The sequence below is a fragment of the Arvicanthis niloticus genome, chromosome 5 (assembly GCF_011762505.2).
Source record: "Arvicanthis niloticus isolate mArvNil1 chromosome 5, mArvNil1.pat.X, whole genome shotgun sequence".
NCBI lineage: Eukaryota > Metazoa > Chordata > Mammalia > Rodentia > Muridae > Arvicanthis > Arvicanthis niloticus.
Window position 1 is genome coordinate 22,027,444 of NC_047662.1, and position 24,234 is coordinate 22,051,677.

Below are 24,234 nucleotides of genomic sequence, written 5' to 3' on the forward strand. Positions count from 1 at the left end.
TGCGATCGTGAGGGAATCACACCTGCGGCCAGGACTCTAGGCTCTAGTCTTGTGGCCACTCTTGTTTCCTTGAGCCGCAGAGGCAAAATCCAAACCAGTAGAGGCCGGGCTCCAGGAAGGGGGCCTGGGGGCGGGGTCTGGGCTGTGGGGCAGGCTTGGGGGCGGGGTCGCAAACTCGCTCCTCCCCGGACAGGGCGAGACGGGGAAGTTCCGCCCAGCAGCCCGGCCTCCGGGAGGACTGCCCCGCCCCGCCCCTTTCCTCGGGACTAGCTGGGTTGGAGGGCAGATCCGCGGTTGTGAAGTTCCCTGGAGCGACATGCCTCTGTCCATACACCCCCATGTGGCCTTAGACGTGATCGTAGGCCTGGTGAATGCCTTGTCTTTTCTGTTGGACCTGGTCGCCGACCTGTGGGCCGTTGTCCAGTACATGCTCGTTGGCCGTTACCTGTGGGCCGCCCTGGTACTGATGCTGCTGGCCCTATCCTCGGTGCTGCTACAGCTCTTCAGCTGGCTCTGGCTGACAGCGGACCCCACTGAGCTGCACCACTTGAAGCCCACGCGTCGTTTCCTGGCTCTGCTGCATCTTTTGCAGCTCGGCTTCCTGTATAGGTGAGTGCCCGGCCCAGCCCGTTGGGAAAAGTGGGTTGACAGCCGTCAGAGCCAGCTCAGTCTTCCCCTGGGCGTAGGTGAAAACACAGGTCCAGAAGAGGAAGGGTCTTGGAGTCAGAGATAACCCCTCCCTTTCTTTTTCATTTCTGTCTTTTTCTGTGAACATTTGCTTCCCCATCAGGGACCGAAGAGCGTCCTGCTTGACTCATTTATGTCCCTGGAGCCCGCCAGGACTGGATACAGACTGGTTCTTGGAAAATGTGTGTGGAGTGTGTGCTTTTTGGAACTGGATAGGACCCAGGTTCAGTCTGAAAGGAGGACAGTGAGAAAGTCCTTGGCACAGTGCTGGCCTGAGAACTAACTCTCTCTCTCTCTCTCTCTCTCTCTCTCTCTCTCTCTCTCTCTCTCTGAGTAGTCCCTTGAGTTGTTAGGTGGCAGAAAGTGAGATCAAGAGTCAGAATCATATGATGAAGGCAGGGCTTCATGACCTGGGGTGGGGTGGAGAGATCCAGAATCTGTGTGGAAGTCTCCAATCTTGGCAGAGCTGCATACAGTCTGTGGGGAGGGACCTTTTGAATGTTTGCATTTTGCCTGAACAGTTGTATCATCATAGTACAGCTCAGATGACTGTGAAGGACTGTTATTACAGGCAGTTCTCAAGAGAAGAGGGTGTCAGATCCCTTGGAGTTACAGATGAGGCATCTCATGTGGTGCTGGGAGCCAAACTCTGGTCCTCTGCAAGAGCAGTAGATGCAATTAACAGCTAAGCCGTCTCTCAGGCCCCTCCTGTTTGCTTCTTAATTCCATCTCCCATCTCTAAAATGGGCTCTTGTGAGTAGGTAGGACCGGGTTGTGATGCCCTTGGGATCATACCTGACCAGTAAGAGTAGAAGTTGAATTTCCCCCACTTTACGGATGAGGAGACAAGTTCTGTGAGGTTAGTTAGGTGGCTTGCTCCAGGTTCCGTAGCTTTTAAGTGACAAGCTAGGATTGAAGTCTGCCTCTGTGCACTCAGTGGTAAGAGATGGAAGACTTCACAGAATGTTGACCTGGCCCACTGGGCACCTGTGTGTTCTGCCTAGGTGCCTGCACGGAATGCATCAGGGGCTGACCATGTGCTACCAGGAGGCGCCATCTGAGTGTGACCTGGCCTATGCAGACTTCCTGTCCCTGGACATCAGCATGCTTCGGCTTTTCGAGAGTTTCATGGAGGCAACGCCACAGCTCACACTGGTGCTGGCTATTGTGTTGCAGAGTGGCCATGCTGAATACCACCAGTGTGAGTGCTGGGCCCCTGGCTGTCACCTTTGCTGGCCCTTCTTTCCTCAGCAGGTGTTCTCATTCTTAGGCACAGGGGAAAAAATAGGGAGACTGAGTATTAGGTGGCTGGTCTGGATTCAAATTGAAAGTCACTTTCAATCTGTGTGAACTTAGAACAGTAAGTCAAACCATCAGTTGGTTCTCTTCTGAGCACTGGGCATAATAAATGTGCCTATCTTGTGGAGTAACTAGAAGATGAAATGGGCGGGGCGGTGGTGGCCCACGCCTTTAATCCCAGCACTTGGGAGGCAGAGGCAGGCGGATTTCTGAGTTCGAGGCCAGCCTGGTCTACAGAGTGAGTTACAGGACAGCCAGGGCTACACAGAGAAACCCTGTTTCAAAAAAAAAAAAAAAAAAAAAATTTATTTATTTTATGTATGTGAGTACACTGTTGCTATCTTCAGACACACCAGAAGAGGGTGCCAGATCTCATTACAGATGGTTGTGAGCCACCATGTGGTTGCTGGGAATTGAACTCAGGACCTCTGGAAGAGCAGCCAGTGCTCTTAACCGCTGAGACACATCTCTCTAGCCCATTTTATTTTTGAGTCAGGCTCTTATTGTGTGGACCAGGCTGGCCCTGAGCTCCCAGAAATCCTCTTGCTCCTGCCTCCCCAGTACTGCACTTTTTCATTATTTTGATGGTTATAACTAAAATATATAGGTGACCTGACACATTCTAGGTTTGGTAGGTAATGAACATTTTATTGAGAATTGCCTGAACCTGCATAGTTTAGGGGTTGACCTAACTGGCAAGCACAATGGAAAACATCAGGTACACGAAAAAGCTGGACTCGGGCGGGCGTTGGGCTCTGCAGTGGCTCACCACATCTGGTGGCTTCTGTAGGGGATCCATCTCAGGTTGTGTCGTGGGAGGTGGAAGTGCAGTTGACAGTTTCTGCATATACTGGTTTTAGCTAAAGGACAGCTGTTTCTAAACATCCACACTTAGACAAGGGGTCTCTTGTCATCCCCATGGGTCTGAGGCAGTGCAGTCCTTGATACGGCGGTGTACATGCCAATAATACACACCTGCTCAGGACTTCATTTGGTCCCCACAGAATACCTTCATAAACTCATTTCTTCATCACTATGCTGGGGACACAGCTGCCAACAAGATATACAGAGCCTCCACCCAGCCAGTAGTCTTAAAACAAATAGTTATACTAGGTGCACTGAGTGACCAGAAGAAGCAGGTGGCAGGGTCCCATAAACCCTCAGAGGAATCTTGACAGTGAGAAGCCTTGGGAGAGACTTCCTCAAGACCATGGGCCCAGCCTGAGACTAAGTAACAGTCTGTCTCATACCTTATTGAGAGCCCAGGTTACCCCTTTCTGTTGCCCGTCACTTCATTCCTCAAGGTCCTCTGCAGCAGCATCCATCTTGTCATCACTTGTGGTGGGACTTGGGAGAACCCCTCGTGTTACATCAGAGAGGTGTGCAGAAAGGTGACTGCTCCTTTGCAGCAATTGCTATGTGCTTGACATTTGGTTGAAATCAGAGCCAGGTGGACGGTGTACACTGTTGGCAGAGCACGAGGAGACAGGCTTTACTTTTAATTGAGCAGACATTTATGTGCCACGTTTTGGGCCACCTGGAGATCCCAGGTAAGCAGAATAAGTTTTCTACCCTCCAGGAGCTCAAGGGTAGAATAAAGGACAGACCATCATGGAGCACTTGGGAGGTGGAGGCAGGTGAATCTCTGATTTCTAGGCCAGCCTGGTCTACAGAGTGAGTTTCAGGACAGCCAGGGCTACACAGAGAAACCCTGTCTTAGGGATGGGTGTGGTGGTGGTGGTGGTAGATGGGTGGGGAGTGGGGATGAGGAGGAGTGGGAATCACCAAACCAAAAAGCAGGTAATTGTTATGTTAATGGACTAGGTGGGTTGTTACAGGGGCCTCTGATGGCAGAGTGGAATCTAGGTAGGTAGCCCCAGAATTTATTCAGGCTGGGGTTTGTAGGGTGAGGAGTTGGCAGGTAGTTAAGAGATGGGGATAGCTAGAGATTTGATACCAGCCCACAAGTGGGCTCTGAGGATGCAGTAGGTTATCAGTCAACTCTTGCAGAGTGGATGAGTTAGAAGAGGTGAGGGGAGACACTTTGTAAGGCATGCCCATGTTACTCTCTTCTTGGAGGCCCAGGTGTCTGAGGCAATGTAGAGCTGGGACAACTCCCAGATCTTGGAAAGTCAGGATAATGGGCTAGGCTGGACATGGAGGCAAGTGAAGAGGGGTGGGCTGGCCATCGCTCCCAGTCCTGAAGAGAGCTGCATTTGGAGGCCTGTTACTACTCTGAGATATGTCTACTTTCTGACATGGAGAAAGTGGGGCTAGAGCTGCCCAGTTTTCAGACCTTGAGAACTTGGGCTTCTCCAGGAAAGGTTACAGAACCTGGAAGAGGCTTAAGGCCAGCTAAGGCACAGTTGAGACGTCACGTCACACACTCTCTCATACTTAAGAATGTCACCGGGACAGCATTTGAAAGCAGAGCACTGTCTCCTCCAAATGTTCTCGCTTTCCAACTGTCTACTGGACAAGCTGGGGCTTCTAACACCTGCATCTGGGTTTCTATGAGGGTTCCTGTGAGTCTGGGGGTTGACAGGCTGCACTCAGGTTGACTTCTTCTTGCTCTTGGCAGGGTTTGGCATCAGCTCATCCTTTCTGGGCATCTCATGGGCACTGCTGGACTACCATCGGTCCTTGCGTACCTGTCTTCCCTCCAAGCAGCGCCTGGGCTGGAGCTCCTCTGCTGTCTACTTCCTTTGGAACCTGCTGCTGTTGGGGCCCCGAATCTGTGCCGTCGCCTTGTTCTCAGCTGTCTTGCCCTACCATGTGGCCCTGCATTTCCTCAGCCTGTGGCTAGTACTATTGTTCTGGGTCTGGCTTCAAGGCACAAAGTTTATGCCTGACTCCAAAGGTGAGTGGCTATACCGGGTGACAGTGGCACTCATTCTTTATTTCTCCTGGTTCAACGTGTCTGGGGGCCGCACTCGAGGCCGGGCCACCATCCACCTGATCTTCATCCTCAGTGACAGTGTTCTGCTGGTCACCACCTCCTGGGTAACAAATGGCACCTGGCTGCCCAGTGGGGCCTCATTGCCAGTGTGGGTTACCATAGGAGGAGGCTGCTTCTTCCTGGGACTGGCTTTGCGTACAATCTACTACCTCTGGCTACACCCTAGCTGCAGCTGGGAACCTGACCTTGTGGATGGGACCTTAAGACTCCTTCCTCCCCAACGTCTTCCTAAGCTGATTTATAACAGGCGTGCCACTTGGTTAGCAGAGAACTTCTTTGCCAAGGCCAAAGCTCAGGCTGCTCTGGCAGAGGAGGTACAGCTGAATGGAGTCCTCTGAGGCAGCGTCTGATTCAACCAGTGAGGAAGATTAGAAGTGGGCCCTTGCAAGGGACAAGGGGGCCAATCACGTGCAAGCCATTTTTTCTTCTCCAACAGACAGGGCAAATCCTCAGTTGTTTGCCGTTCTCACCTCTCAGGTGATTGGTGCTGTCCTGGTTCCTGGTTCCCTAACCTGCTCTAGATGACATTGATTCTAGGAGATGTTCTCGACGGGAACTCTTCCCTACCCCATTCCATCCATTCACTTCAACCAACAAATGTGGAAGGCATTTATGTTCTGGGAGCACCATCCTGACTTCTGAACTGGCTGCCACCCTAGCTTCTTTCCCTGCCTACCTGGACGAATCCTGGGTAGACTCCTAAACACCCGAGGCCAGAGATGCCCCTCTCTTAGGCCACCTTTACACCAAGTGCCTTACGGACCTGTGGTCATGCCCATTGAGTATTTTTCATTCTCCTACCTCAATCTATATGAAAGAAGAACGTGTGCGCATGTGCTTAACAGTATTAAAACCTCATGAGATTCTCCAAACCAGTATGTACTATTAAGTGTAGTCTATCACCCTTTACAGACACATAGCAGGGGTCTGGAACCCCTTAAAACTGAGAAAGACCCCTGGCATACAGATGTGGGCTGTCTTAGGTTTGACTTAATTTTGCTTCCCAAGAGCAGGAGCTACTGAGCCAGAGAAGGTTGCTGGCAGAACTCATGGGCAGACTCTAGTGCATCCTCTTAGCATCTTTAGGACAAGGAAGCAAGTCTGAGGGTCTGGGTGGAAGGTAAAGTACTGGGGGCCCTTTTTGGGTGAGAGGTGTGGAGACTCCTGCGATGTGATTGATGATTGTGGGGATATGGGATGTCCTGCTCTGGGAGCTTTGTGGTCTGGTGGAACAGGGAACAGGAGAAAGGTACCAGGGGCAAAAGAAAAGGTTCTAGGTCCCAGTGCTGGGATCTAAGATAGTTCTACCAGTCATTCATTTATTTGTGTGGATGTGAAATAAACTGTGATCAAAACAAGTACCATCATGCCAAATGCTGAAAGACAGACAGATGGAGAGGTGAGAGGGAGGATGGATACTGTGGGTGGAAGTTGCAGCTTTATAAAGAACTATTAGGGAAGATCCCTCAGAGAAACTGAGGCATTGACGGTGAGGCAGTTCAGCAGTGACTGCAGCCTGGAGCCCCTTGGTTATAAGCAGAGCCTGTTGTATGTTGGAGAAGGAATCTGCAAATGCTGTTCCCTGTGAGACAGCAATCCCACTGCAAGACTGTGGGGTGCTGTTGGCCTACAGCTAAGGAGGCTGCACAGATGCAGGTGGAGGCCTGGGAGAGGCTCTGGGGGAAGGTACTTCTTATACTAAAAATGTACAGGCTGACTATTACGGACAGAAAGGACCTAGTGATTTCCAGACCTGAATCTTACAGATCAGTCAAGAGGGCCAAAGTGGTTGTTGATCTTAAAAAGGCATGAAAATCAACTGCCACCTCTGTCTTCACTATCTTACAGAGGTACACACCTGAAATCACTGTTAATTCTCATTTTATGAAAAGGGTAAGATCTACAGAAGGCTGAGCCAGTGTGGCACACCTACCAATCTGGGCAAGGACATCAGGAGTTCAGACTCCTCAATGACAAAGTCAGAGGCCAGCTTGGACTACATAAGACCCTGTCTCAAACAAAATAAAAATTAAACAAAATAAAAATTATAAAAACAAAACCACAGCATGTGTTTAGAATTTTAGTTTTGGCTGAGTTTTCATCTGTAGTCCAGATGAAGTTGTCAAATGATGGTAACATGTATTTAATTAAATCCAAACTATTATATACTACCTAAAACACATAGCCATATACTAACCTAAAATACACTCACACATACTTTGTGTTTATGAAACAGGGCTTTCTGGGAACATATTACATAGCTGAGGCTGAAATCCCGATCCCCCTCCATCAAGTACTGGGATTAGACACACATGTCAAGGCTGGGGCTGGAGCTATGGCTCAGCACATGGGAGTACTCCTGGCTCCTGAAGAGGACTGAGGTTTGGTGGTTCCCAGTCCCCATTCTGGGTGGCTCACAACAGCCTAGCTCTGGCTCCCGGGGATGCAGCATCCTCCTTTGGCCTTTGCAAATGCATATTCAGACACACAAACACACAAAAAATTTTAAATTAAAAAAAGAAACACGTTACTACATTGTTCTGGCCTATTTGAGATAGCCCTGAGCACATCTTTCTCTTGCCTCAGCTTCAACACTACCATGCAAAGTTCTTAAAGTTTAGAGAGTTTAAAACCAGGTTAGTGACATTACCTGTAGTTAGAAGATGCCCTCTGAAGATTTCCAGTAAAACACATGTATTTTTGTTTTTGGTCATTTGAAACAAGGCTCCACACTGTAGCTTAGGCTAGCCCAATCTCTTGACAGTCGTGCCTCAGTTTATGAAGATGACAAACACCATATCTGCTGGAGAACTTTGAAATGTGAAGAAACTGGTTTTTAAAATTTACATGTCACTGAAAGGTTTGCTGGACAAAAAAAAATTTTTTTTTTGATAGTGTTTGTTGTTTGGGATTGATTTTAATGCTGTCTTAATTTGGCTCCCGGAATCACATGGGAATCTGCGATGCTAAAGGAAGCCTCCCCACAGTTAGCTGTGATTGGGAAATAAAGTTGCCAACGGCCAATGGCTGGGCAGGATGAAAGAGAAAATTAGGTGTGTGTGTCTCTCATTCACACAGCTTGTGGGTGGGTACAGTGCACACGTGGCCTGCTGGGAGCCAAAGGGGCCTAATTACAGGGTTTGGAAAGTAGTCAACACTGGAACCTGTACTTGTGACTGAGCAGGGTGCAGGCAGCAGCGAACGGTCCACTCCAGCTGCACTGTGGCTCCAAGGATCACCAACTAGAGACTGAGACAACTTTCTACTTCCCAGCGGAAATTCACCTTATGGTCAGCCATATCTAACCTTGGGAAACTAGAAACAAATTCTAATTTCTTTCATTGGAACAAAAGGCAAAAGGGCTTCTTGGCTCTTCTGTAAGCTAGTGGGGGCCAATCAGACCAAATGTGGAGGGATGAGAGAACCTGGTTGATGGGGACATGAAATCAGGCCAGATCAAAGGTTTCATATGAGTTCATTAGTTTTATTGGGTTTGCAGCTTAATGCTCAACACAGACCGACTCCTTCTTAGTAAAGTTCAGCACATTTGACAGCTCATGAAATCTATTCCATTTCTACACCTGAAAAAGCAGTGTATTTTAGAAAAAAAAGTCAAATAAACATTTTTCTTGCAAACTTTACAATGTTTTATTTTCCAACATAGACCAAATGATCACTTTTTTTATGTGTGAAATGAATAACTCAGTTATTTAAAGAGTGACATCTTAATGAAGCCCTGATTAGGACCCTGCACGGCTTGGCAAGTGGGCTAACCATATTTAGAAAAGACAAATGAGAAAACTGTATAGAAAATAAAAACTTTATTTTTTCAAGTTTATAAGATAGTTCCCATTACATATAACATTATGGTCAAGGACTCTAGCCACAAATGCCCGCAGTCACATAAATATATATATCCAACCCAACTGATGCCGTTTCCTGCTGAAGAGGCATCTGGAGTCAGGAGGGAGAGTGGTGATCCAGGTAGAGATGGTCCTTAACTGGGATGGTTCTGCTCCGTGTGAGAGGGGCAGCCAGGGATCCATGCTCACTAGAATTGACTCAGGGTAGAGGGCGGGCAAGCGGCCCGCAGATGAGGCTGGGACACAAGCAGTTTTCCCTCTTGTGGTTAAGATATTTGGGAAGCTCAGGATTCCAACTTGGCATCTACAATGAATGTGTTTGGGTAGTTCTAGCTGCTTGACCAGGTGAGAAGCAAGGAGCACAGGCTTACTCAAGAAGGGCCTCAGCTACAACCTAGGGAAGAGTGAGGAACGAGGCCCAAGCTTGGCACTTGGAGGCTAGCCTGTACTCTTCCAGTACAGCATCGAGCTTTGCCTGGTGCTCCTGTCAGTTATGAGACTCCTATTCAAAGCAGTGTCTAGAAGCGACATGTGCTTGCAGCTGCAGATGCCAATCAGATTCTACTTGGAGCTGTGAAGGCTGAGTTTGGGTGAACACAAACAAGCTGTGCCAAGTCTCTTGGGACACTAGCTCTGACACCCAACTAGCAGAGAAGAGAACAACCCTAAATCAAAAGCCCAAATAGGCACCTAAAATGTGGAGCAGGTATCCACTCTCGCTGACATCACCAGCTGCCCCGGGGCGCTGGACAGGGTGATGATAAGGCACAGTCACTTTTACATTCGAAAGTCGAGCCACCTCGGTATCCCAGGACATTCCTGCAACTCCTCAGCACTCCTAGAACTAGCTGTCACCATGAGATGTCCAGACTAATCTTCTAGAACACAGGATCCAGCAGGGAAAGGATTCACCAGCTAATTTCTTCAAGGTGTTCCTTCCAGTAAGGACTGCCTTTTGATGATGAAAGGACCCAGATTCCTTCAGGTCTAACTTCCAACAGCTTTTAATATTAAAAGAAATGTCATTTTATACTTATGAGTGTGTTCTTACATGTAAGTGCTTGGTGCCTGAAAAGCCAGAAGAGGGTAATCCTGACGCTGCGGTTAGAGGCTGTGACTAGCCTCATGGACCCTGCACAAGCAGCGGGTGCCATTAGCCACCAAGCTGTCTCTATTACTGGCGGCTCTTAATGCTGCCTGCTCATTTTCCTTCCCAAGCCTTTGTGGGAGGGAGAGAATCAGCACAAAGGGCAGCAGTCCCTGGGTACACCAATGCACTCCTGCTCCATCTGCCCTGACAGGGGAGCTGCTGCTGGAGCAGGAGCCACTCAGCTCAGAATACCTCCCTGCCTCTCCAGTCAGGGTAGGAGGGAAGGGATTCCCTGTTATAGAGTCTCCCTCCAAGTGTTTGTGGTGGTACCTGTGTGCAGAGGGGTGTGTCACCACTTGGCAGTCTGGTAAGCCTGAAGCACAGCACCAATAGGTGGCCATTGTCCAGGACAAGAAATTACACTGTCAATGAGGGAAGGGTTTGAGACTTCTAAGTACAACTCATCTTGGAGTTTTCTATGTTGGACCATGAAGCAAGGCTGGCCAGGACTAAGAGAGCGGTGCTAAATGCACCCTAGGAAGGGCTGGCTTAGACTCTGGCTCCTTGCTCCCACCCCGTACCTCAAAACAAAGCCAAATGAGTGGCCAAGACACCAACCTCACCTTCTGTCTGAGCCCCTTCCTCAATTGCTGGTCTCAGAAATACTCAAAAGTGTCCAACAGTTCTGAAGATGGTGTGTGGCCTTTCTGTCATTATCTGGTAGCCTGGCATGAAGAGAAATTTTGCCTCTGGGCTGCAGTATCTCTGGGGACATTGATTGGAGCTAGGGGTTGGTCAAGGACACCCTGAAGACTAAGGCTGCACATTTCCTCAACTCTACGGAAGTTTAACCCAATTAAGCAGGCACCGACATTGGTCCTGAAGGAATAGTACCTTAAAAAGCAAAACAAAAACAAAACAAAAAAATCCAAACAAAAACCAAAATAAAACCAAAACACAGCTGGGCTTGAGGGTTGGGACTGAGGCCCAGTTTCCCTCCTGTCTAGGGAGCCAGGCAGGCTTGAGAGGTGCTGTTGCACATAGCTCAGGATTGTATTTTCAATCATTTAAGTCAAGAAAGACTGTCTGGCCTGGTTTCCCACTTCAGCATGGAATCTGAGCAGTGGGATATTTCATGGGAAACTGGGTTTCGATTCTAGCTCTCTGCTCTCCACTCCTAGGCACAGATCTGTGTAATACAAGGTGGGATCACTGAGTGTAAGTGCAGGTGAAGGAAGCAGCTAGAGCCTGCCCTTGGCCTTTCTGCCTTGAACTGAGTGGGTACCGGCCAGCCAGAACTGCATGGAGAGTGGTACCTGTGAGGGAAGCGGGTGTGAGCCCAGCATCTGATGACTGAGCCGACCGACCGCAGAGGAAGCATATGCTGGGAACAGGTACAGCTCTGCAGGAGCACGAGATGAAATCTTACCTCAGGAACCAAGGATGAAATTCCTAGGAAGTCCAAGCCCCTTCTCTCCAGTTTGGAGGCTGAGCTTCCTGGGACAGAGCTTCTGAATTACAAGCTAAAGGCTTAGGTTTATTGTCTGTGGGAAGGAGTTTCCAGAGTTGTGCCATTTGGTTACAGATGAAGAAGGACTGCCAAGAGAACCGAGGCTTACAAGACGGGAGATGCTGAAGTCTAAAGTGAGTGACCAGGCCTCTAGGTGCCAAGGAGCCTCCCTAGAGGGCAGAGCACTGCAGCCTCTGTCCTGCCCAGAAGAAGTCCTGTCACGGAGGTATTTTATTTTAGATATTTCCATTACTACTGTCATGGAAACTTTACACAATGCTTTCTTCATAGGAAAGTGGGGGAGGCTGCTATACAGACCAGACCCTCACCTATAAAAATAACATACCCATTCACTGGGAGAGACGTTCTATAGCTAAGAGAACAGAAGACAATCTCAAGGGGACACATTTTCCATCCACACGATCAGGAGCAGCTCCCAGTCTGTCCATGCAGGGAGAGTACAACTGTGCCCTCAACATTGGCTATTCTTGTTCTTCCTTTTCAAACAAAATAGAAATTAAAGCATGGTAGCTGCAGCTGGCCTGCAGCTCTTCCAGCCGCCTCCTGCTATACAGTGGGCGTGGGGTGCAGCTCACTCAGTTTAACTGCAGTTGTTGGTTGATTGTGTTCTCGCCAGCATTCCATGGAGAGAGAAAGAGCAGAAGAGAAGGGGAGGGGTGCTGAGACGCGGAGAGACACAGGAGAGAAGGGGCTCAGAGGGTTCTGGCTTCTGGCTCCTGTCGGAGGTAAAACGAAGCTCACAAGAAGGGAGGTTCCACACTCCAGTTCTTAAAGGAAGTCAAGCTCTAGAGCCTGGTGCAGGGACACCAGGTCTCCATGGTTTGTGATCCTCCAGAAAGGCATGTTGTGCTGAAAAGAAGGAAGGCTAGTTAGTTAGCTCAGCTTCTGGGACTTACTTACACCCCTCCTCCACAGACATCTTGAGGCTCTTGGTAACCCTCTATCCTTGCCCACCTCACAGGACTGAAGGATCAAGTCATATGTAATAACTGTACAACACAGGACACTATACTGACGTGAGAAATTTTTTTAGGTTTCAATGCTACTTGTACTTTTATGAGATACGTGTTCCAGCTTTCAAGGTCTTCAGGATCAAATAAAATGGTTCAGATAAATAATTAATAATTCTGAATATGGTGGTGAATACTTGTGATCCCAGCACTTGGGAGGCTGAGGCAGGAGGATTATAAGATTGAGGCCAGGCTGAGCAACAGGAGGTCCTGGTATAACAGGCTGGGAAAGCAGCTGATACTAAGGTTAAATCTCACTACCTCGCAGATGGTCAATTTCCTGTCAGCCTTAGCTCTAGCAGGCTCAAATCCTACCCATGCCCTAGATGTAGGACGTGTAGATGGTACGCCATCAGATTTGTTCCAAAAATACCAGGTATAGTACTGGGACTCGAGTGCTCGAATCCATCCTCACAGCACAGCCCCAACACACGAGGAAGTCTTTGGGTTTCCAAAACAGGTTTATTGACATGGGAATGGTGGATGGATCTGAATGCACTCCCCCTCCCCCCCAAACCCAGGGCAGACCTGAGCTAAATAGGGAGGGAAACAGGGTGGAGGGGCTGGGGAGGAATGCTTAATTGGCTCCACCCTCTGGCCTTCAGGTACCTCATTAGTATGTAAATCTCTCTAGGGCCTGAGGCCTGCCCTCCACCTGTGCACAATGTGACTGAAGGGTTTAGGCTGAATGGAGATCAGATCTCTTGTCAGGAGCCTGGGTTCTGGGGGTGTGGCCAAACCCACAACCCAAGAACCAGGATACCCTTCCACGGGGCCCCAATGCATCTCTCCTTTCCATCCAAGTAGACAGGACTGTGGGTAAAACTACACTTGACTTAACCTACCTGACGTTAGGATCTATAGCCCAAACTCATCTACAGTTTCTGTATAAAGGAAAGGTGACTGAGGCTGGGCCTTCACAGTGATTGGAGGACTACATGAACAAACCTTCAGGGCTTTCAAAAGCAACAAAGATTTTTTAGACGATACTGTTTTGTTCTTTCTCTCTTTCTCTCCCAACTTTTAAGAACAGAACCAGAGCCTGGAAAGTCAGAATAGTTTGCCTTTCTGCAGTTAGTCTGGTCCCCTCGGATGAAGATGAGGCCCACGTCAGGATTCATAAAGACTGGAACTTGCTGTGTAGCCTAGGGATGACTCTGAGTTTCTGATCCCCTGCCTCCACTCATGGGTACTGGAATCATGGATGTGTAGCATTATGTATAGTTTTATGTGGTGCTGGGGCCTGCACATTCCTATGCATGTAAGCAAGCATTGTCCACTGTGTCTGAGGCCTGGTTCTAAGATTCTTGAAAGGCAGGGAGGAAAGGACAGAGGAAATCTAACAAATTATAGGAAAACTCCATTTGGGAAACAATGATTTTTCTCTTTAAAGAAAAATGAGGAAGGACAATACATACCACAGATGCACTTGAGTTGTAAGTATTTTTCAGTTTTCCCATTTTCTTCCCACACCCCTTGACAGCCTCTCATGTATCCCATGAACTCACTATGTAGCTAAGGATGTCCTTTCCTTCTAATCCTCTTGCCTCTACTTCACAAGCGCTGTGATTACAGGCATGCCCCATCCTGGTGTTTACAGTGTTGACGATTAAACCTGGGGGATAATGCATTCTAGACAGCACCCTACCAAGTAAGCTACACCCTCAGACTTCACTTCCTCCTTCACTCAGAGTGCTGCCCACCTCTCGTGTAGCTCATCCCTTCTACTGCCTCCAGAGTGTAGGGAGTACAGATGTGTGTCGCTGTGCCTGGCTCTCCAGAGTGTAGGGAGTACAGATGTGTGTCACTGTGCCTGGCTCTCCAGAGTGTAGGGAGTACAGATGTGTGTTCTAACTGCTTCATGCACAATCACATGACTGAACTACTTCCTTCCCAGTTACCTGCTTGGCTGCTATTTCTTCATCTCGTCCATCTCCAATCACTACATATGTGACTTTTTTTCCAAACCTCGAAACAATTCTCTCAAAGCAGCTCTCTTTACCTACAGAGGTAAAAACAAAACAAAAACAACATTTCCTATTAGGACAGTCTTCTCTACCTTTTCTATTTTTTTTAAGACTATTTTTAATTTTTTCTTTTTTTTAAAAGATTTATTTCATGTATGAGGGTACACTGTTGCTGTCTTCAGACACACCAGAAGAGGGCATCAGATCCCATTACAGATGGTTGTGAGCCACCATGTGGTTGCTGGGAATTGAACTCAGGACCTCTGGAAGAGCAGTCAGTGCTCTTAACAGCTGAGCCATCTCTCCAGCCCTTCTCTTCTCTACCTTTTCTAATACCAAAGATAAGAACTGCTGCTCCGTTCATCTGCCTGAGCTTGGACAGGATAACTGACACCATGTGCCAACTACTCAGTTAGGAGTTAGGGGCAGGAGCCCAAAGAAGGTGAGTATGCCATTACCAAAACAACTCACTTTAATGTTCACATCAAGAGTAAGGTTCCCACAATCTTAGGATGAAGGAGACAATGAACCTAGGCTGAACGAGTGATCAGCAAGCTCTTCTTGTACGTCTCATACCTCGTGGCTTTCAGAGCACCCATCTCTTTCATCTAACTCTCCTTCCTCACGTTACAGAGAATGGGCCACAACAGGTTTAGTGACGAACCCCAGATCCCAAGGCAGCCAGCAGCTAGATCTGGCTTGTGTCTCTACTCTAAATCCAAGCTGTAGCCTGGATCTGCAGCAAACATTCTCTCTTTTTAAAGCTTTGTAACACTCTTTCATTGTTCAGTTGGTGCTTGGAGAATTTCATCTGTATATAATAATGTGTTCTGATTACTCCCACCCCACCGTCATGACTTTCTGTGTCACAGGATTTTAACTAGGGCCATCCATGTGACCAAGAACTTTGAGCTATCCATTGGATGGCATTTGCAATTCAGATGCTGTGCTTAGCTGACCTTAGGAAATGAATGACTTAAAATAATGATGATGATGCTTTTGGTGGTGCTTGGAACCAAACTGGAGCCATGTTCTCACCAGGGAAGCATCCTGCTACTAGACCACAATAAATCACTAATGAGTGATTTAATTTTTTTTTTTTTTTGAGACATGGTTTCTCTGTGTAGCCTTGGCTGTTCTGGAACTCACTCTGTAGACCAGGCTGGCCTTGAACTCAGAGATTTGCTTGCCTCTGTCTCCCAAACACGGGGATTAAAGGTGTGCACCACTGCCTGGCTCACTGTAGACAGTTTTAAGAATCATTTTGTGGTTTCAAAATTCAAACCTAACCTGGAGTCAACACCTAAAATATAAGCAGAGTACTGCTATGGGAAAGATACTTTGTTGAAAAAAAAAAAAACAAAACTATAGCCCTTGCTTTTTAGACAGCAGTTGGGGGGAATAACGGCAAGGTTTTGCAATGTCACCCAGACCTTCCTTGGACAGGAATTCTGTGCTTTAGTTGTCATGTACTGGAAACTCAGGTGTGTGCTGTGAGCCAGACTCACTCTCCCTTGACTGCTCACAAGTTACGGCCCCTGCTCAGTTAAGCAAGGTCTAACTTTGCTTCCTTCACTCTGCTCCATTAACCTCATCTGTTAGTCGTGACAGATCCAGTGACCTAAGACCCTTCCTCAACACAGTTGCCTGCCATCTGCAGGAAAGTGATTATAAAACACAAAGATCAGGCCGGCCAGATGGCACAGCAAATAAAGATGCTTCCTGCCAAGCCTGATGCATCCAGTTCAATCCCCAGTACCCACACACTGGAAAGAGAGCAGACTGATACCCACTTGTGTGCCTTGGCTGCTTGCCCGCATGAGCACACTCACACATACAAATTAATTAAATGAAAAGTTCTAAGCGCTTCGTTAAAAAAAAAAAAAAAAAAAGCCAGGCAGTGTGGTGTATACGATTAATCCCAGCACTCAGGATGGCCAGGACTAAATCAAACCAAACCAAAACCAAAATAAAACAACAACAAAAATCCAAAGTCAAAAACCAAAATAAAGCCAATTAAAAAAAAAAAACAACACAAACGTATTAATCTAGGAATTAAGGGAATTGATAAGAATCCTATTCCTCTATACTGCTTGGTCTATCAGAACTGTAAATTGGATACTCCTAGGCAAGTGGCATCTTAGTGGTATGCTAGTCCTGACACTGGTCCACTCTGGATTTCAGTGTCCTACTTAAGAGACAAAGCTCTTTGGGCATGCACTGCTTTCAGTACTAACTTTTCCCTGGCAGTCCTGCCTGCTTTCCTCTGCAGCACTCAGTTGTTATGCTGAATTTGGTTTAACTATTAGATAATTCAATTAAATAATTAAACTAATATTTTCTATTTTGTGTATGTACAAGAACAGAGTGTGACCATGCACACAGAAGCCTGAGGCTCTCAACTGTCATAACAGGAGCTGTATACACACCTACCTACCTCTATGAGACAGGCTTCCTCACTGGGAGCCGAGACTCACTGCCTAGTTAGACTAGCAGGCCAGTAAGCACCAAGGATCATCCTGCCTCTGCCTCCACAATGCTGGGATCACAGGTGCCCGTTATCAAACCTGCTGCACAAGGGTGCTCAGGAACAAACTCAGGTTCGAAGGTTTGTGTGGCAAATATTAACCAACTAAGCTTTCAACCAGCTCCTGAAACTTTTTTACCTTTTTTCTCTTATTTTATGATGCTGGTGATCAAACCCAGGGATGAATGCTAGGTAAGCCTCTCTCCGCTCTCTTGACACTTCTTCCTGCATCTCACAGGCCTTTTCTAAAAACTTTTCTCCCCAACCCCAACTTAAACCAAAATTTCATGTAGGAGAGAAAGTATGTGGCATACCTTTCTTTCTGAGACACAGTCTCGCAACATAGCCTGGGGTATCCTAGAACTGACTTTGTAGACTAGGCTGACTTAGACCTCACAGAGATTGGCCTGCTTCTGCCTCCTGAGTATGTCTTTCTGAATCTGGCTTATATAATGACTTCCAGTTACAAATGTAATAGTTCACTTTTCTATGTGCCTAGTCCTGAATATTTATGTCCAATATGTTAAAGAGTTCATTCTATAATTCCATGATAGCCTTTTTAATTAAGTCAGGATCTGCTTATGAAAAAAAAGTTGGTTCAGATTTCAGACATTTCCCTAACACCAAGCAAAAGGACCATCTTTTGTTCAGAAATAAGGATGAAGAAATGCCCATTGTCCTGACATGTTCTGATCAAGGCCTCTGGTGTACCTCCTCTCCATGCTGGGGGACAAGAAAGCTTATCAGCTACAAGGAAAGAAGGAGAGATGTACACAAAGAGCCAGTTCTAACAGACACTTCATTTGACACCCCAGAACACTCAGGTATGAGCTCTTCTGTTTTGGAGGATGTGGCCAACCAAGTCTTTGCAGAATACCAGCCAGTCCTCAGAGTATCCTATAGCAAAAACACTTCTGATAACTGGTGTGGAACTACATAAGACCCTGTTTAAAAAAAAAAAAAAAAAAAAAAAAAAAAGAAAGAAAGAAAGAAAAAAAGGAAAAGCCATAATTTTTGAAACCCCAGAGAAACTGGAGAAAAGCCTCCTTGCTCCCATTTCACAGCTCTGTCAAGAAAAACTGAGGCTCTTCCTGTGGTTACCACTCCGCACACTACACTGCAGCTTTCAACACTAGCCCTGGATGAGTTAGGACTGAGAGAAAAATCACCAAATAAGCTCCCTTTATTTTCAGAGAAAATAAAGCCATTCCATTATTTTGATCAGCTTGTGGGCGTTGGGCTAATCACTACAGAAAATACAGCCCTTCGGTGTGTGTGTGTGGGGGGGTCTTAGGAAAGGTTCCCTGCTACGGAAAGCAGAAGCAGAGGAGGCAAACACGAAGCACATTTCCTCAGTGCTTACAGCCCTGGTCAGTGTTTCCTCAGTGCTTACAGCCCTGGTCAGTGTTTCCTCAGTGCTTACAGCCCTGGTCAGTGGAATAATTAACCTACGGGGCACAGTGAATGGTAACACAACTCCCACTACTAACTTAGTTTTCTCTCAAAAAATTTTTTGGGGGTGGGAGGTTTGAGACAGGGTTTCTCTGTGTAGCCCTGTCTGTCCTAGAGCTCTGTAGACAAGCTGACCTTGAACTCCCAAGTGCTGGGATTAAAGACATGCATCACCACCGACCAACAGTTTTCTCAATCCTTAACACTTCATGGTTGCTTTAAATATTTTATTTTTAAAATCTTATTTAAAATTTTTAAAAATTAAATTTATTCATTTTACGTATGTATGTTTTGCCTACATATATGTATGTGTACCATGTATGTACTTACTGCCCTCAGAGGCCTTAAGAGGGCATCAAATTTCTCGAAACAGGAGTCAGGTGAGCCAACATGTAGGTGCTGGGAACTGAACTCAGGCCCCTGCAAGAACAAGTACTCTTAACTGCTGAGACGTCTCTCCACAAGGCTTTTATTATCTTGTGTGTGAGTGGGTGAGCATGTACATCCATGTGCCATGGAGATCACAGGACGACCTGTAGAGCTGATTCTCTCCTTCTGCTGTGCGTGTCCCGGGGACTGAGGCCAGGCCACCAGACTTGGTGGTAGATACTAATTAAGTAAGCCAGCTAGCTGGTCTCAATAACAGATTTTAAGGTAAAAAAAGATGATGCTGATGGTGTAGGAGAGAGGAAGTATTTACCTAACTTACTAGTCCTCATATCTTAAGCAAACAGTGTAACTGCTGAGCCTCAACCACCCCATCAGAAGCCTGCTGGATAGAAACATGCCTGCAGCAGCAGAAATGGCAATAACACAAGCCCCAGTGAGAGATTCCCGAGAGGCCACGGGAGGGCAGCACATTACCAATTTTGGTAGCACTGTAGATGTTTTCAATAGGAAATATTTCTCCGAGTCCATACAGAAGAACCTTGGCCAGGGCTGGAACTAACTGGGTGGTAGTGATCAGAACATTCACACAATTCTTTCTAAAAGGGAATAAGAAGGAAAGAGACTGGTGAAACTGAAGCAACCCAGAAGGACAAATTCAAACACGTCAGCTCTTCAGAATCTCACTTAAAAGGAAGTCTCAATGAGCTGGATGCTACTGTTAAATGCCAACAGCAATTCTTTTCTTTTTTTTTCTTTCCCTTCCCTCCCTTCCTAGGGAGGGTTTTTCTGTGTAGCCCTGGCTGTCCTGGAACTCATTCTGTAGGCCAGGTTGGCCTCGAACTCAGAGAACCTCCTGCCTGAGCTTCTCTAGTGCTAGGATTAAAGCCGTACTCTACCACATCCAGCTCAATGACTGCTCTCCTTCAGATTGTATTTTCTGTATTAACGGGCAGAAGGGCCAACGAGACTGCTTATACACACACGTGGAGGTTAGGAACTGAACCTGGGTTCTCTGTAAGAGCAGTGAGTGCTCTCAACTACTGAGCCATCTCTACCTTGGCCAGTTTTTCATTGCAGTAGCCTATTGGCTACTATTACTGTCTTCTTGCTATGGATACCACAGTTAGAAAACAGGTACACAGCAGGGAGCTTTCATCTGCTACTTTATTTAATGGAAGTCCCACTCTCTGTTCTTCACACAGCCACCACTCAGGTTCCTGAAGACACAGTAAGTCCCCAGGCCCTTAACCTCCATGGATTTCTATCCTCACTGTCAGTTTTTGCTCCCAAGTTATAGACATGAGGGAGGGAGGGAACAACACGGCACTGGAACTGCTATAGCTGCATTTATTTTTCAGTCTAGGCTTCAAGGCAAAAAAAATCCCCTTAATCATCTTAATTTTTCAAAATTACACTTATTTATTACGCATATTGAATTTATGTTATCAAGCTTGGCAGCAAGCATCTGCTAAGCCCTTGCTGGCTCCCTTAGTCTTCTTAGCGCATTCATTGTTTCTCCCCATTTTCTTTTTCAGACAGTCTCATAAAGCTAAGACTGCCCTCAAACTCACTATATAGCTGAAGACGGCCTTACACTAACTGCTGATCCTCCTATCTCTCTGACCTGGGGTTACAGGTGTGTACTGCTATGCCTGGCTCTAGACCCCTTTTCATTTAAACCCTGCTCTTTCTTTTCTTTTTTCTGTTTTTTTTTTTTTTTTTGTTTGTTTTTTTTGAGGCAGATTTCTCTGTGTAGTCCTGGCTGTCCTGGAGCTTGCTCTGTAGACTGGGATGGCCTCAGACTCACAGAGCTCTGCCCTCTGCCTCCACTGAGGCTCCTTCTTTAATTTCTGTTCCTAATCCCCTTTTGGGGGATGGCCTAGTTTGTTCTAGGATTGAAAAACACCATGAGAAGATGAGATATAAAGACTATTTCCATACCGAGACTGGATGAGAAGCAAGGACTTCAGCGCAGTTCCTAACCAGGAGTCCGTCAGCACCTCGATCTCTGCTCTGAGTCTCTGCAGTGCTTCCTTCCTCTGGGGGCTGAGGAGGCCTTTCAGAAAAGCAGACCCACTTGTTATCTGACAACATGAACTTGCAATGATGGTCAATTTGATCATTAGTTTGATGGGATTTAGGATCACCATGGAAACAAACCTCTGGTCATCTGTGAGGGATCATCAAAATTAGATTACAGAGGTGAGAAGACCACCCCAAATGTAGGTGGCATCATTCCATGGGCTGAGGTCCTGGACTACATAAGCAGGGGAAAGCAAGCTGAGCACCAGTACTCCTCCATCTTTGTTTACCAACTGTGGACTCACATCACATCGCTAGTAAAGGAACTGTAAGACTGGGAAGACCACACTATTAATAATAATGTGACCATCTTATTAACTCACTATGTGACTATGTATGCTGTTACTGACCGCATGATGGGTATTAATTTGTCAACTGCCAAATGAAGTATTTAAAGAAGACATTTGTCTCTCCCATTTTGAACAATCCATGACTAATTTAGTCCTGAATAACAGAATTTTAGGCACACTGACACCTACAATACTTCTGGGCAGACTATCTCACATGGACACAGCCACTATACTCCTAGCCTTACCTACCAGCCAATGTAGCATCTGGGTCTATTTGACTTGCCATGATGGATATGGACAGCTGCTCTTCAAAATATGGCAGTCTATTAACTAGTACCAACAGTAGTTGTGACTCAAAAATAATAATGACACTACACCATGTGATGTATTGAGGTTGGTATTAGGTGGCATGTTTAGAATTCCAGTACTTGGGAGCAAGTTCAAGGATGGTTCTGGGCTATCTAACAAGACCAAGTAACGGATCTAAACCATAACCCCAAAAGCTAACATGTTAAATTTTGTTCTCAGGGGAAGGTATTACTGATGGAGGTGAGCCTAGCTGGAAGCAGTAGGCAGTGTGCTTTAATGTGACATTAGGAATCAAGCTGCCCTCTCATCCTCCTCCCTCCTTCCCTCTTCTTGCTATGATGTTTTGGTTTACCACAAGCCCAAGACAACAGGGCCAATGATCACATGATAAATAAGTCTTTCCTCCTGTTAAACTGATCATTTTAGGTATCTTATCACAGAGATAAAGTTGACTAATACAGCACATTTTCTTTAAAATGGTACTTGTCTAAAGGAAATACCACAGTTGTCCAAAGTGATATTAAGAAGAACTGGCAATGTAGAGCGAGCATCTACTGAAATCACCATTCTAATGGCATCAACGGTGCAGGGCCTCAACTATTATCTCCTTTTTTTTTTTTTTAATTTTTTAAATTTATTTTTATTTTATGTATATGTTTATTTATGTGTTTGTTTTATATGTATGTATATATGTATGTATGTATATAGTATGCATGTCTGATGCTCACAGAGATCAAAAGGCATCAGATACATTCAAACTGGAGTGACAGATGGTTCAGAGCTACTTGTGGGTACTAAAAACAATCTGAGTCCTCTGCCAGTGCAGCCAGCACTTTAGCTGCAGAGCCATTTCCTAGCCCTTCATGCCCTGTTCTAACTGCCACCAATGGTGCAGAGCCTCTTGCTGTGTCTTCCATTCTAATGGCTGCGGTTGTACAAACTCTCCAAAGGGTTTCAATTATTAGATATCTCTCTCTCTCTCTCTCTCTCTCTCTCTCTCTCTCTCTCTCTCTCTCTCTCTCTAGTTAACATGGCATACATTGCTAGAAAGCTGCAAGGCAGATCTAGGGCACTCTGGAAAGGACTGCAGGAAAGCACCACGGATCAGGTTCAGAATGGTTGGCCACACTTACCACCCACGTTGCTTTTATGCTTATCGTAGATTTCCCTCACTTTTCGGTAGCGAAAGGCCAGTTTCCTCATCCAGTCCACACCTCCCTGAACACCCACAGATGAACCATGGCTTCCACTGCCTCCTGAACCACTGAAACCATCTGTTGAGAAACTATAGTTGCTGCAAAGACAGAAGATAATGAAAATTAAACGCCATACGCACAGGGCTTGAGTGTAAATGTGACATGAGATTCTGTGGCTTGTTCTTGGTATGGAATAAACAGAGCTAATGCTTTAACATCTTCTCACTAGGATTGGTTTTTTTTTGTTGTTGTTGTGTGTTTCTCTCTCTCTCTCTCTCTCTCTCTCTCTCTCTCTCTCTCTCTCTCTGAAAAAGCTTCATGTAGAGCCAGCCTAGTTTCAACTTCACTATGTAGCTGAGGCTAGACTTGTACCTCTAATCCACCTGTCTTCATCTCTAAGTGCTGGAACAAGTGTGCACCATCATGTATGTCCAGCCTCCCTTTACCTTTCCAGGATGACTTGATGGTGGCCACTGAGAGGAAAAGGGGAAATAACCTAAGCAGTAGTGCCCCACAGAGGCTCGCTTGCGATGACAGAATAATATACAGTGAAAAACAAAGCAGACTACCCAATTAATACAGCTATGTAAATGTGATCACAGCTGTAGAAAAAGAAGAACTGGAGCCGGCCATGGTGGCTGCACACACCCCTGTAATTCCAGCATTGGGAAACTGAAGCTGGAGGAGCATATGTGAAAGGTCAAATGGGCTCCATACATGTTCCAGGACAGCCTGGGGTAGAAGTTTTTTCAAAAGAACTGAACATGTCAAAATAGGGTTCAATACATTAAGGGGAAGATTCCATACTAAATAAAGCGGCCAAAAAGCTGGGTGGTGGTGCACGCCTTTAATCCCATCACTCAGGAGGCAGAGGCAGCTGGATCTCTTGAGTTTTGAGGCAAGCCTGGTCTACAGAGCGAGTTCCAGGACTGAGGACTGAGTTTTAGGAAGTTACCCAGAGAAACTCTTGTCTCAGAAACAAAACAAAACAACCCAACCCAACCAACCAACCAGAAAAGCTGCCAAGACATAAACTAGGAAACCTAGTCAGTCACATATATAAGAGAAAACAAACAAATATATAAGCCAATAAATAGGCCATAAGATGCTTGACAGGAGGCATTCCTAACAAAGCAGAGGCAGTCTTGGCCATGAACAGCACAATACACATGGAGTGGCTGCTGCTCTGCAGGGAAGGAAGGCTTCCTTCTTGGTTCGAACGTGGACGGTGTGTTCAGCTCTGCTACACATTTAATAATTATACATGTTTTAGTCCCAGAGTTCAGCTGAATTTGAGGTCAGCCTGGTCTACACAATGAGTTCCCGGACAATCAGGGCTACATAAAGGAACCCTGTCACCAACCAACCAACCAACCAACCGACCACAAAACCCAAAATAACAAAAACTGATAGGTGAAATGCTTAATTCCAGGAAGTCACAGGGAGGAACATTTACCTCAACATGAAAAGATAGAACAGTCTTTTCCCCTAAAGTCTTGAAATGTTTGGGCACTTAAAAAAAAAAAAAAAGATTTATTGATTGATATGAGTGCTCTATCTGCATGTACATCTACATGCCAGA

The 24,234-nt window shown here is 46.3% G+C and overlaps 2 protein-coding genes across 4 annotated transcripts in view; one reads left to right on the forward strand and one right to left on the reverse strand.

Annotated features, from left to right (window-relative positions):
• The first annotated feature begins 195 nt into the window (after positions 1-195).
• Xkr8 (XK related 8) lies at positions 196-8,581 on the forward strand. The gene is made up of 3 exons (XM_034501735.2): positions 196-609; positions 1,692-1,888; positions 4,568-8,581. Exons 1-3 carry the CDS (start codon positions 317-319, stop codon positions 5,281-5,283), a joined length of 1,206 nt encoding a protein of 401 aa, XP_034357626.1. The 5' UTR covers positions 196-316; the 3' UTR covers positions 5,284-8,581.
• A 170-nt stretch (positions 8,582-8,751) lies between these two features.
• Positions 8,752-24,234, reverse strand: part of Eya3 (EYA transcriptional coactivator and phosphatase 3) — an 83,237-nt gene continuing 67,754 nt past the window's right edge. For all 3 annotated transcript variants that reach the window (XM_034502091.2, XM_034502089.2, XM_076934060.1), the window contains 5 exons: positions 22,590-22,750; positions 20,717-20,831; positions 19,250-19,371; positions 14,341-14,441; positions 8,752-12,278 (listed from right to left, as the gene is read on the reverse strand). In XM_034502091.2, the coding sequence (XP_034357982.1) occupies positions 12,198-12,278; positions 14,341-14,441; positions 19,250-19,371; positions 20,717-20,831; positions 22,590-22,750 (580 nt within the window). In that variant the 3' untranslated portion in view covers positions 8,752-12,197. The remainder of the gene's footprint in view (positions 12,279-14,340; positions 14,442-19,249; positions 19,372-20,716; positions 20,832-22,589; positions 22,751-24,234) is intronic.

Coding starts and splice junctions, on each gene's coding strand:
- Xkr8 (XM_034501735.2), top strand. CDS start 317: ATGCCTCTGTCCATACACCCCCATGTGGCCTTAGACGTGATCGTAGGC. Junction 610..1,691: donor CAGCTCGGCTTCCTGTATAG/GTGAGTGCCCGG, acceptor TGTTCTGCCTAG/GTGCCTGCACGGAATGCATC. Junction 1,889..4,567: donor CCATGCTGAATACCACCAGT/GTGAGTGCTGGG, acceptor TGCTCTTGGCAG/GGTTTGGCATCAGCTCATCC.